The 14363-nt window shown below is 44.0% G+C and overlaps 1 protein-coding gene across 1 annotated transcript in view; it reads right to left on the bottom strand.

Moving 5' to 3' along the window:
* KLHL6 (kelch like family member 6) overlaps window positions 1–6307 on the bottom strand; it is a 36980-nt gene extending 30673 nt beyond the window's left edge. The window contains exon 1 of the mRNA XM_019503704.1: window positions 5985–6307. Coding sequence (XP_019359249.1) covers window positions 5985–6244 — 260 coding nt within the window. The 5' untranslated portion in view covers window positions 6245–6307. The remainder of the gene's footprint in view (window positions 1–5984) is intronic.
* Between the last annotated feature and the right edge of the window lie 8056 nt (window positions 6308–14363).

Genomic DNA, 14363 nt, shown 5'->3' with positions numbered 1-14363 from the left:
TAGTGACAGACTGCTTTTTATCTAAGCTTCTTGAAGCACTTGACAGATACTAACAACTTAATGTGTCAGGTGCGGAAGACAGAGAGATGCAAGGAACTTCTTCCTCTTTCATATGGAAGGCCCAGGAACTGGATTAAGGGTAGGAAGGAGACTTCATGGAACTAAGGAGACAGGTTGCCCATTGTGCCAATGAACTGGGTTTAGTAATAAAGTTGGGACCAGAGAGAACAATTTGTATCAGCCAGGATCCCCAAGAGGAGCTCTTTTATTCAGTCCCACTCTCCAGCTGTATACCGCAACTCCATTACCAACCTCTGTGCCACTCCTACCTTCCCATCAGTGTAGGCCCAGACACATGTGTGCACACACACATGTAACCTCCCTCCGCCCCCACCAACAGAGAAGTCCCAGTCTAACAGACGCTGAAGTTTGTTGCATTAGGGCTACCTTGTGGTGAACCACTGGAATCTGGTCATGGGGAGCAGCTGCTTCTGGAGTATCACTGCTAAATCCACATTCCTGGCAACTTGGATTTCAAGTCTCCCACCACGACCTAGATCCCATGAATGCTGGGGGGATGGGGATTGGAAAGCTGACAGCTAAAGGTGACTCCTGGGCAAAGCAGTGGACTCTAATGAGGGGCAACTGGGGAAGTTCATAGAATCTGCTGTGAAGATGAAGAGCGCATGTATAAGGGCATTTGGGTGATAACAAGTATGAATGATGGCTCACAAGGCTGTTAATGTTGCCTTAGTTGGTGATTTCCTTACGTTGTTAATGCTGTATTTGAAAGGCAAGACCCTCGCACTTAATCATCCCTGAGCATTCTGTGGGGAATATAAACTACAAAATTACCTAAAATCTTCCTAAATACATTTTGCTTCCCAAGAGCTATTAGATGATCATAAATACAGTACATTTTTCCCCATTTATTTTTAATCCATCAGTAAATCCTTTCCAGAAGTTTTGCTTCCTTCTGTCAGGTGAATGGTTTTATATTCCTAATGTAATGTTAGCTCCTGAACTTTAAATCACCAGCTGATCATGCTGATCTAGTTTGCTGCTTTCAGGCAGCCCATTGAGACCATGTGATTTCATCTTGTTTAGAAACTGGCACAAGAGTAAGATCAGAAGTACCTGAGTCCTCTTTTAACTAGAGCCATGGGAAAATACGTGCAATTCTCAAGTGTAATTCTATCCCCTCATTACCCTAGAACCACCAAGGCTTTCTAGATAAGTGAGAAATATGTCATGTACCATGTTAAAAGGAGAGTATGTCATGAGAAAGACTTTAGCCATGTCCTTCTTGCAAAAGGAGGTGTGTTTTTTTAAGTGAGATAACTAATGGGTATTAGCTATCTCACTGCAAAATCCCAGTAAAGACAAGGCACTGAAGTTCTTACTGTGATGTTAGTGAATGGTGAATGAAGCATACATGCCTTTCCTACCTAATTTACTTGGTCTGTTTTCTATATCAGGATCTAACAGCAAGATAACTAACTCTTGTAAAAACAAAACAACCTCCCTCCCACCCCCTTTTCTGCAGTTAAGGCAGAGGCTTTGAGCAGAAGGTGTGTGGATAACATGTTTCCAAGGAAAGCTGTCCAGTGGGTGTTCTTATTTCTACTGCATTCATCATGTCTCCTGTTCTTTGCTTTGTTCTGTTGTCTGATCTTGCTCCCATTGAAGTCCATGGCAAAATACCCTTCAGTGGGTACAGGAATTAGGTCCTCATTATTTTCTGTATTTTCCAGTGGTGATACATATTGCTAAAGTTTCAGTGATTTGTACAATGGGATTGAGTGCATGGTTAGGACATTTTTGGATGACACTGAGTTGGGTAGAGCTGCAGACACTATGGAGGGTAGGGATAGGATCCAGAATAGATAGACTGGAAAAATGGTTCACAATCGAATAAAAGTCAGCAAGGATAAATGGAAAGTCCTGCACTGAGGAAGGAATAATTATATGCACAAATGCAGGCTGGGAAATGACTGGCTAGTCTGCAGGAGTGCAGAGAAGGGCCTGCGGGTTACAACAGACCATAAGCTGAATATGAGAAAACATCATGCTCTTGTAAAGAAGGATGACAGCATACTGGGTTGTAGTAACAGGGGTCACTTACAAATCAAGGAAAATAATTCTTTTGCTCTGTTCAGCACTGATGAAGCCTCACCTGGAGTACTGCATCCAATTTTAGGCCCTACAGTTGAAAGAGAATGTGGACAGATTGGGAAGTCCAGCACCGAGCAACAAAAATGATTAAGGACCTGGTCAGCAAGACTTATGATGGTAGGCTGAAAGAATCAGGATTATTTAGTCTGGAGAAGAGAAGACTGAGGGGGATTTGATAATAGACTTCAAACACCTGGAGGACATTTACAGAGAGAATGAAAATGAGCTTTTTGTGGCTGTAAGAGACAGGACTAGAAGCAACGACCTCAAGCTGTACAAGAGGAAATGTAGGTTGCAGATTAAAAGGAACTTTCTGACTATGGGGGTGTTCAAATATTGGAACAAGCTGGAGATATGATGGAATCGCCATCACTGGATATTTTCAAGAGCAGGTAGGACAAACACTTGGCAGGGACGGTTTAGTTAGGGATGATCCTGCCTTGAGCAGAGGGCTGCACCAGATGACCTTGTGAGGTCCCTTTCAGCCCTACTTTCCTATGATCCTATGAAGTGAAGCCTGAGGCATTAAAACAGGGAGACATTTGGAAACCACTTCTTGCTTAGTCATTGAATTGGGGCTTTCAGTAAGGGTCAGGAGGTCTCTGCATAAAGGCAGTTAAATTGTGGGGATGATGGAAATGCTTCATGTGAGAGAGAAAAGGCTGCTGCTGTTAGATGCAGGTGTTCTGTGCTCTCACTCCATCTCATAGATGTGGGACTGCAATCTTGTGGTTAGATTGTGGCAGATAGTCAGGGCAGACCTAGATTTTGTTTATGTCTCATGCCATGGAGTAACTCAGTGTAAGTCAGTGGAGTTATAGGAGCTTTCCCCACCCTAACTGAGGTTAGAGTATTGCCTCTGAATTCTAGTCTACACTTTGACCCTGACTCAATGATCTTGTCAAAGTTGCCTAACCTCTCTTCACCCTCTATTATTCCTTCTCTATAGAAGGAATAATACAGCCTAACCTCTGAAGAGTGTAGAGACTTGTTTAATGTATGTTCCATGAAGTGAGATCATGAGGTGAAAACCACAATGGCAACTCCGTGTCACTCCTCCCCAAAACCCAGTGGGTATGTGCCGGCATCTCCTACACTATGTTTGCCTGTGGTTGGGGTCTCCCCACTTGACTGATGGGTGAGGAGATGGTGAAGGCTCTGAGCATTGACAAGAGACACTGGAGCCAGCTGACAGTTGTGAAACAGGCTGTGAGACTGGAACAAGCACTCACTGGGCTCACAGCAATAGCTCCCTGGGAGCAATTTCAGGCAACACAGAACCTGGCCATGACCTCTCTGATCACCTAAATGCCCCAGCAAATTTGGGGGAGCAGGGTCATACTCTGCTCCTCCTCCTATACCTAGGCCATTCTGCCTTCCTCCTGCTTGCAGTCTACCCCACAGATGTGCTGCGACCCCAAGACAGCAGCTTCCACTGCATTTGGGGATGAAGAGAGAGAGAGAGAGTTTGAGCACACTGTCCTCTTTGGGAGGCATTTTACTTGCAGCAGCAATCAAGACACTGCTCATTTCCCCATTGGTCAGGCTGGTGCCCAACCCTCAACAGTTTTAATTATCAGGCCATTTTCTGCCTAAATGTGGATGTTTAAGCCTAGCCTTCAGCTCCCCACCTTTAAAAATCCTGCTTAATTTTCAGCTCCTCAAATTAATAGATATTCTTGAAAATGCTGAAATTAGCTGCTCTGAGCCTGGTACCTATGCAAAGCAAATATAAAGTGCTACTATTCTAATTTGGTAGTGCATTGTTGCCTCTTTGCAACCTTAACTATGGACAGGTGAAGTGGAGATTCAAACCCAACAGGTCTATAAGAATATAGGGTTAATCAGAAGCATTGTGCTAAGCATGATATCAATTAATTGAAGGTTGATATTCCTGCTTGGCTGTATTTAACCTCCATGTAAAATGGGAAGATGGTATTAATTATTTGTGTTCTGGTAGCAACCAAAATGTACCATGTGAGTTTGTGAGAGGGATTAGATGATGTGGCTGTTCCTAGTAACAAAGGGATTGAATTTGATGACCTTTGCACAAGTCCTAAAGATCCAGAGTAATTGAGACAGATCAGTCAAATCTTATGAGTTGCCTAACCATTGAATCTCTCTCTCCTTAGGTACATGCAACTCCCAGTGCATCACTGTGAGATTCATAAACAGCCCTTGTTAGTTTCTTCGTATACGTGTAATTACTATTAATGTGACAACACATGACAATATGCAACTAGTATCCCCAAAGTCACAGTATAATCCAAAGGGTCTTAAAGGTGCACCATAGACAATACCATGGCAAGGAAGTTTGGTGCCCAGGGCAAAGCCCAGAGTGGCAGCCCACCCTTGCCCCATACACAGATCCAGGGGACACATGCCCTCTCCCCTATGCTTGCCTGGGAGTGCATGCAGTGTCAGGAGCCACCCTCCTCCATCCCCATGCCCCCAAAATGATCCTCTCATGACTCTGTCCCATTCCCTGCCCCAGCTGGGCAGCGCCTGTTGGCACCCCTTCATTTCAGCACCCAGGGCAGTCGCCCTGCTCGCCCCTCCTTGCCACGGCACTGACCATAGACATTCACAGCATCCTCCCAGAGTGATGTATCAACAGCAGGTGACTGGTGGGCAGCTACATGGATTCTCCTGTAAGCCCCTGATAACAGGGAAGACCTTTTTACTGTTAACCAGTTTTTCAAAGTAATATTATCTTAATTCCTTTATTAATTGTGCATTTTCTTTCCCTTTACTACATGGTACCAGAATCAGAAGCACTGAGATGCTGCTTTTATCTCCATTGGGTTCTCTTTTAGAAATGTCCCATTCCTATCTTCAGTATTAGATGTTGTTTGGAGAATCTGCTGTTATTTTTTTATCTATGGGCAGTTTGTAATTATTTTAAACTGTTCTCAGCCTTTCTGGATAGGGTGGAATATAAGTACTACTATGATTATTGTGGTTTTTATTGTTGTTAATAATAATTATTAGTAATGTTTTGCAATCTCTGTCACTAAAATTTGCCAGGCTCCACTAAAATAGTATTTTCCACTCACATCACAAATAATCACAGATTTTGATTCTCAAGTTTCCACTGTAGTGTTTGGTCATCTGACCACTTCAACCGTGAAAAAAAAAATCCCTACCATGCAAATGTGCATGTCTAAGTAATGGTGGAAATTTTGTTATAACTGACACTGCTTTTCTCCGTATGTCTCAGATTTGTTCCTTCCAGTTAGTGGCATAAAATAGACGATTAATTGTGGTTTTAAAATGACTAAATGTATAGTCTCCATTTTCTTTAAAATTCTTCCAAGCAGATGGTTCCCATCTCTCGAATGATTTTACAGCAATCCTGGGAAAGATAGGAAATGGGACACACATCCTTTTCCCTTCTTAACAGGTTTATGCAATGTGTATGCTGCCACAGAGCAACAGGGAAAAAAACAGACAGCTTTCCACAAAACGAGTCAAAAAGACCTGTGATCTCAATGAATTTCCTCTTTGCCGCCACTCACCCTCATTTTATGCATCTGTGCTTCAGACAATGCGCCAAGTATTTGGCTACATTAATTCTCTGTCACTTCATCTGCCAACCACTTTTCTTTTATTTGTCTGTCTCAATTAAATTTGTTCAATGGTGATATATTACAATCCAGAGTTTGATGCTTTCAGCTTGCAAAGGAGCTGAAAATATTAGGAACCCAACATGCAATTAAATTCAGTGGAAGCTGGGCTCCCAATGTCAGTCTACTTAGAAATTCCCCGCATAAAAGAAAGAGGTTTTCTGTTTTTTAAAATTGTCTTACCTGAAATAGTTACTTGCAGCAGCAAGGACCACACGGTGGCAAGAGAATTCTATGCTGTCCACACACAAGATTACGTCTGTGAGAGAGTTTTCCAGCCGGAGGTTCTCCAGACCATTCTGAAGAACCATAGAGAGCCCAGTGTCATCAAACTTGACCTTTTCACCATTCGAGACTTCCACAAGGTCCCCCATCTTCCTGGAACAGTCATTGTCCAAAGAGACCAGAGGCTCTTCAGAACTTTTCTCTACCGTGTCACCCATGTTTGAACCAGCACCGTGTCATTCCGTTGGTGCTTCAGTCTAAAAGCTCCTAAGCTTCAGACGAGTCACACTACAGAAGTTAAGCGGATTTCCTGTCCAGGGCTCTCTGCTTATCTATAGCTGTCACACACATACAACAGGAAGCCTTGCACTTTCTCATCCTGTTAACACAAACAAAGGCTGGTTTTTTTTCTTCCCTGTGAATTTCAAGTAATATCAGTGTGTTTAGAAAAGGACTCAAGATGCTTCTGGATGTGAGAAGATTACAAGTGACAGGGAAGGCCTCTTTCCCAAACTGAAATTGATCTGTCTTTACTATCCAGATCCACTTGTCCACAATGATAGGTGCACTGTATGGCTTAGCAATCCCTTAACCTAGCAGTGAAAACAGCTAATGGAAGCTATTGTAAAGCAGCTATTGTAAATTAAATCTCTTTTTCACATATTTAAAATGTTAATAATTGAGCTGACACCTAAAAGTTTTTTTAGTGTATTCTCACATATTCAGAAATATCTGTTGATTGGTATTGCTGTCCCTTATTAGGTCACAGAAGTGTTTGACATATATTGGAAATAATTCCTTTTAAGTTTCTATAGTGAAGAAGCATTTAACTAAACAGGATATTTTTATATAGGCATGATATATATATATCACGCCTATATAAAAATATCCTGTTTAGTTTGGTAATTGTGACAAGGGGAAGATCATGTGGCCAATCGCAATGCTGGCCCATTCCTCTGTCTAGGGCAGTCTGCCCTGTCTCGCCTGCCATGACTTGCTTTTTAATAATACAAGATCAAGTAAGTTGGAGTGTGGCAGGGCACTGTTGATGCCTGCCATTTTAAGGGCTGAGACAACATCCAGCAGGTGCTTGATTGCGGCGGCCATTTTAGATCTATGGCTGCCCATATAAACAGAGCAGTTCACTGCTGGCAGGCCAGGCAGAAACATCGCCTGGCTGCAGGCTGAATGCTACATCTTGGAGGAAAGGGCAGGAGCTTAAGGGGATGGTTTGGAGGCTCCTGGTCCTGCACATGACCTAAAACTGCACCCTGCCAGGAGTGGGTGGCTTGGTGGGGCTCTCAGTGGCGCTGGAGCCCCCAGGAAATACCAGGCCAGTTACCACCCTGCTGAAAAGCGGGTCAGGGCACCTTAATCCCTAGCCCCCACATCATTGTGGGTACAAGGGGGCCAAGCACACCTATAGCCACCTGAGCCCAGGGAGGGTGTAAGACCCAGAAGGGGCCAGGCATGGCTATGGCCACCTGAGCCCCACCAGAGAGGGAAGCCCTGTAGCCCCAGTAAGGGGGTGGTGATGTGGACCCCCAGTAAGGGGGTGGGTGTGCAGCACCAGTGAGGGAGAAGCCCCAGTGAAGGGGCAGCCAGAGGGCTGGGAGCCCAATATGTGTATGTGTGTGTATAGAGTTGCCCGGTGACATGGGGCAGAATTAGCTCAGGGTTTGGCACAAGGCCAGATCACACAGAGTAGGGGAACTCCCAGGAACTGAAGGGACTGCATGGCAAGGCTGGTATGTGAGTAGCAAAGCCTGGTGCCCCAGAGGGGTTGCTTAAGCAGGAGCAGGGCAGTGGAGTGTAGCCCAGTAACAGCAAGCAGCAGCAGCACAGAGTCCCAGCACTGATGCGGGCGCAGCAGTACCGGGAGCAGGGGCTCTGCCCTGCTACCCTCCTTCGCTGGTAACGTGCTCCCCCCGCCCTGGCTGGACAGTTTGTCCCAGCCCCAGCTCCAATCCCTTCTTCCCTCACACCTCTTCCCTCCCCACTTCCCCAACCCCAACAGACTTACCAGCTGGAGGCAGCTGTGTCAGCTGCCTGTTTAGTCTGTGGCCAAATCTCCGAAGCAGCACCAAATCTTTCAGATTCAGCCGAATAGAATTGGGACAGTGATTCGAATCTCTGAATCAAGTCACTGTCCTCCAAATCGGCCAAATCTGAAGCAAATACTTGCCACTTTGCATAGGCCTATTAGATAGATAGGTAGATAGATAGATAGATCGATAGATAATTGAGTAGTTAATGAATGGTGTTAAATAACTTAGAACATCAGGGCACCTTGCAAGGCTTATCTTCTTCCCACCCCACCCAGTTATCTTAAAATAGAGAGAACTGTAATTTTAGAGAAGGGAAACCCTTCCAGAGAAAATTGTAATGGATTATGTTAAACTGTGGCATTTAGGATGTGTTTCTAGGTTGAATCAAGATGGCCTAGCATGTATAGATGAGATTTCTAGGACTTTTTGTTTTGTAAATCTGAATGGAATCATGTTGATTTATACTGGTTGATAATCTGCAGCACCTCTAAATTTTTAACAAGGCATTAATATTTTTCCATTTTAATAGCTTGTTTTATATTTTGCTCTTACAAAGCTCTGAGGTAAGAGATGGAATATATAGTTAGTTCCTTTACAATAAAGTCCTTAACTATGTTAGCTTTCCTTCTTTAATGTACAGCCAGACACTTCAGTTGAAGAGAATTAAATAAAACCTGAACAGTTGTGATATATAAATACAAGGGTGTAGACAAGGAACTGGAGTCTAAGACTTTAATATGTTATTCTCAGCCAAGCTGACAGAAGTTGAGCAAGTCAGTTAACCCTTCTATGCCTCAATTTCCCCATCTGTAATATTAGTCCAAAACTTGCCTGGAAAGAGCTTTTAAACTATTTTTATTTTACAAAATATTACATAGAATATATGCATGCACACACACTGACCTGTTCCATGCTGCTTCCCATTCAATCTATAGTCACCTGCTGAGTCTTATTTTATACTGTGGTTGCAAGCTCCTTGTTTCAGGGAGCATTTTGGTTCTGTATTTATCCAGTGCCTAACACCCAATGATCCTGGTGCCTAACACCCAATGATCGTGACTGGGGTTCATGGAGCTCAGTGGAACATAAATGGAACATAATCAATACAGTATACATATTTGTGTTGCCTTACAGGTAGTCCTTTTGTTTTCAATCATAGTTAAGTGATAGTTCATCGACAGACCAGTCAGCCTCACCTCAGCCCCTGGAAAAATCATGGAGCAGATCCTCAAGAAATCCATTTCTAAGCATTTGGAGGAGAAGAAGGTGATTAGGAACAGTCAGCATGGATTCACCAAGGGCAAGTCATGCCTGATCAACCTGATTGCCTTCTAGGATGAGATAATTCGCTCTGTGGATGTGGGTAGTCCAGTGGATGTGGTATACCTTGACTTTAGCAAGGATTTTGATATGGTCTCCCACAACAGTCTTACAGGCAAACTAAGGAAGAACAGGTTGAATGAATGGACTGTAAGGTGGGCAGAAAACTGGCTGAAGCATCAGGCTAAGAGTATAGTAATCAATGGCTCAATGTCTAGTTGGCAGCTGGTATCAAGTGGAGTGCCTCAGGGGTCAGTCCTGGGGCCAGATGTGTTCAATATCTTCATCAATGACCTGAAAGATGAAATAGAATGCACCCTCAGCAAGATTACAGATGACACCAAGCTGACGGGAGTAGTAGATACACTGGAGAGTAGGGTTAGGATTCAGAGAGACCTAGATAAATTGGAGGACTGCACCAAAAGAAATCTCATGAGGTTCAATAAGGGCAAGTACAAAGTCCTGCAGTTAGGACAGAACAATTCCATGCACCAGTACAGGCTGGGGGCTGACTGGCTGGGCACCAGCTCTGCAGAAAAGGACCTGGGAGTTACAGTGTCTGTGAGTCAAACGTGTGCCCCTGGTTGCTAAGGCAGTTAATGGCATATTGGGCTGAATTGGTAGGAACGTTGTAAGCAGATCAAGCAAAATTATTATTCCTCTTTATTCAGCACTGATGAGGCCAAATCTGAAGTACTGTGTTCAGTCCACTACAGAAAGCATGTGAACAAATTGAAGGGAGTTCAGTGGAGGGCAGTGAAAATGGTTAGGGGGCTGGAGCACATGACTTCTGAGGAGAGACTGAGGGAACAGGGCTTATTTAGTCTAGAGAAGAGAAGACAAAAAGGGGATTTAATAGCAGCCGTCAACTAACCAAAGGGTGATTCCGAAGAGGATGGAGCGAGACTGTTCATAGTGGTGGCAGATGACAGAACAAGGAGCAACAGTCTCAAGTTGCAGCAAGGGACATGTAGGTTAGATATTAGGAAAAACTTCCTCATGTGTATAGGAAAACACTGGAACAGGTTACCCAGAGCGGTTGTAGAACAGGGATGGGCAATTATTTTAGGCGGAGGGCCACTTACTGAGTTTTGGCAGACCATCTAGGCCCACATGATGGGCAGCCACGGGCAGATAAATATTAATATTCTAAATTTTTAGGGGCCCCACGGGCTGAATAGAATGGCCTGGTGGGCTGCATCTGGCCTGCGGGCTGCATTTTGCCCACCCCTGTTGCAGAATCTCCCTCCTTGGAGATTTTTAAAACCTGGCTAGACAAAGCTTTGGCTGGGATAATAAGCTTTGGCTTTGGGGACAGTCCTGCTTTGAGCAGGGTGTTGGACTAGGTGAACTCCTGAGGTCCCTTCCACTCCTAATTTTCTATGATTCTATGATTCATTAAAGGAAATGCTGAAAGAACCCAACTCCCCAAAAAGAAAATACTCACACTACCCTTTAGGTACTTAGAAATGCCAGGTTTTGTTCCCAGACAGAACCTTTTCATATAGCAGATGGTGTGTGGTGAGAATGGAACTGGTGAAGATTCTTCTTCTTTTTTCATATGGCTGACTTGGAACATAATTATAAATCCAGTTTAAAGTTAGTTAACCAGTCTAATGCTGTTGAGAAAAGAGAATGTATCTCTATAATATCACCATCAAATTTATACAGAGGGCAGAGTATTGTTATGTGATCCTGTAACCTCCCATGACGTTCACTAGTGTGGTTTGCTCTTCTGGCCATTTGAGCGCAGCCGTCTCCTTTCAGGTCAACAGCTTGTCTTCTAGGCAGATACTTCAAAAGGTCCCCAGGGATTCTCGTCTGCCATGTCTTGTTGGCACTGGTTATTGTTGCGAGGATGTTTTTTAAGTCCTATGTCCCCTGGTTCCCTCCTTCATCACTCTTGCTTGGCCTCCCATATCGAGGCTCCACCTCCCCTACACCCCTACACCCCACCTTGCACCACCCAGAGATGTTGCTCCTTGGCCATGGCTGAGATGAAGTCCCCTTGCCACAGTAAGGGTTTAGCCCTTATATATTCACAGTCCAGTTCAGACAGCATACTATCTTGGTTCAGGCCTCATGTCAGCCTGGCTTGGCTATCTATTTGCCCCTGGATGCCTTACTCCCAGGTAAGCACCCTTTTCTCCCCATATTGACTCACAGTGTCTGACTGTTTCTCCTCTGTTTCTCTCTGCAGGCTCACCACTGTTCCACTCCACACTGGCTGCATCTGGGATCCACTGTCCCATCCCAGGTAAGAGTTCAGGCTCCACCGAGCCAGTGTTGTCTGGGGTTGCCACTACTCACCCCTGTCAGGGCTGTCAATTGATCCTGGCTACTCTGGGCCTTCCGAAGGACCCACTTCTGGTCCTCCCCGAATGTCATCTGGTGGGGTTTTTATTCTCCCCTCCGAGGGCTGGCTGGTGAACTGGTGTCAGCACACCACCATAAAGCATGCTTATGCTGGTGCAGCTGCACACACCAGCTCTCCCACATCTGGCTGTGACTTCTTCGGCTTTTCTGCCTCTGGTCTCAGCGTAGCCCATCTTCCCATGGTGGCCTCTCTCCCGCCGCACCTTTGACCCTGCTGCAAGGTAAATCTTGGTTTATGGTGGCGACCCTGCCACAGGTTCATAGTTTGATCAGGCTTGCCATAGTCACATTTTGCAAAACTTCTTATACACCATTTGTACATCAAGTGACCACACTGGCTATGCCTGGCTCAGATCCAATTTAGAGCTTTCCATGTTTTTCGCAGAAGGACGAAGCCAGGAGACTTTATTGTTGGGTCAGAAATGAGATGTTTATTCCTAATGGTGGTTTCATTCCACATTTTCCTCCAAGCTGCTGCACTGTCGTGTCATACAAGGGCTTGCATATGTGTCCACAAAAGTTTCTAGGAGACCAAGTGGTGAGCTGGGAGGTTCTTTAATCTGTATGGATGCGGAGGTCTGGGTTGTCATTCATGCAGACAGCCTCTCTGTATGTAGCTTCATCGCAACGAATGTCTGGAGGCTAGCACTAGTAACCATTGAATCGGTGTAGATTTCAGGGTTCTGGTGATAGCAAGCATTGCAAAATTTAACTAGACATCCATGCATTTGATATGAATGCTAGCAGCCCAAACAAACGCACAGTGCCATAGCAGAGGTCCGGAATACCCCTGCCGTGGCACCCCAGCTCATTCTGGTGAGTTTTTGTACTATGTTCACCTGACTTCTAATCTTCTCAGCTATTTTTCAAAGATGATTATGAAAAGTTAAGGTGCAGTTGAGTGTCACAAAATGGAGTTGGATCATGTTGTAATTTTTCTCTGCAAAAAGTAATGTTGAGATGAACATGTAATTTCTGATTGTTGACATTAAATGCTGAGTTGACGGACTTAGTTAGATTTGGTCACAGCCTCCACTTGCAGAAATATTCTACCATTATTGACAGGTCTGACATCTGTGTGTCTTCAATCTCTTTGAAGGTCCTTGCCTGTGTGTTTAGTGCCAGGTCATTGGCATATGCAAATTTCCTCAAAGAGGTAGCAGGCATATCACTTATATAAATGTTGAAAAGAGTTGGGGCAAAAACACTGCAGGAGGCTGTTATTTAGAGTTCTTGGTCTTCTTTCTTTGTCTCAGAGGTAGACATGCATCCATCAGTTGCTGAGAAATGTCCACAAAAGGCAGAGCAGTCTGGCACATGGGAGAAGGTGGGACAGATTTAGCAGCAGGCCATGCTTCCAAACAGTATCATATACTGCAGAAAGGTCAATGTCTCAGTGCCCGTTTTAAGGTTGTGCTGGAAGCCAGCCTTGATGTTTGTGGTGAGGGCAAGCATTTGGTCGCAGCAGCTTTGGTGCAGCATAAAACAGGCTTGTTCTCAAGGGATGGACGCTTTGTCAATTGAGCTAATCCTTTGCAGGATGAACTACTTCAGTAATTTGTAAGTTGTACAAAGCAATGCTATTGACCTGTAGCTCCCTGGATCGCTGGCTGGTTTCCCGGGTTTCAGCACAGCAATAACCATTGCTTCACACCAGATTTGAGGGATTTGGCCGCTCTCCGTCATGTTTGAATATAGGTGCAGAAGTAATTTTTGAGCCATCAGTGAAGATTAAATCACTGCATCCTAGTAGTCCTAGTTTTAGGCAAGCTGTCAGGTGATTGATAGGGCAAGATAATGGATAATGATCAGGTGACTGTGAGGGATCACAGCCAAGGGGGAATAAGAACAGGTTCAGGAAGACTGGCTGACATTTTTAATTTGAAGAATTTTTAATAAAAAGATATATGTATTTCAAAACTGAAAATATACAGAAAGCTTTTGTTTCTCCTAAATGTGCCATTCTGTTATCAATGACATTTTCTAGACAGTGTTTCCATTTTTTCCCCCTTTTCACTTTTCCTTTTATTCTTTTCAGTCACTGACTGCATGAATAAAGTGAATAGCATGAATGAAGTTAAGAGTTTTTCTCATGATTTCATTTTAGTTCTTTTTGCAGTTTTCCCATGTGGAGGAGGATTTAGAAAGCTGAAAAGATAGCACTAGAGTTGGTTTCACGTTCCTTTTTCTACACACTGGGCATGTCTACATGAGATGTGTTAATATACATTAGCCTAATTTAATGTGCATTACAGACGCATATCTACATGTGTGCACCCTTAATGCACATCAAAAACAGGAAAATTAGGCAAATTGCACCTAAATTTGATACCTGCAAATGCAGGTATCAAATTTATGCAAGATTAGTTAAAGTGCATTAACAAACATGTAAATATGACTTGGCACTAACTTTAATGCTGGGTCTGCCCAGCCACTACGGGCACACAGCAAGGATACAGGGAGTTGGCACTAACTTTAGTGCCAAGTCCCTGCACATGTAGATATGTGTCAAAAATCGCTTAATGTGCATTTGTCAAAAATCGTTTAATGCACATTAAATTTAGTTTCACTTAAATGCACATGTAGACAACAA

Source organism: Gavialis gangeticus, unplaced genomic scaffold, assembly GCF_001723915.1.
Source record: "Gavialis gangeticus isolate Ggan-Ray unplaced genomic scaffold, GavGan_comp1, whole genome shotgun sequence".
Taxonomy (NCBI): domain Eukaryota; kingdom Metazoa; phylum Chordata; order Crocodylia; family Gavialidae; genus Gavialis; species Gavialis gangeticus.
This window is presented reverse-complemented; position numbering and strand designations above follow the sequence as displayed.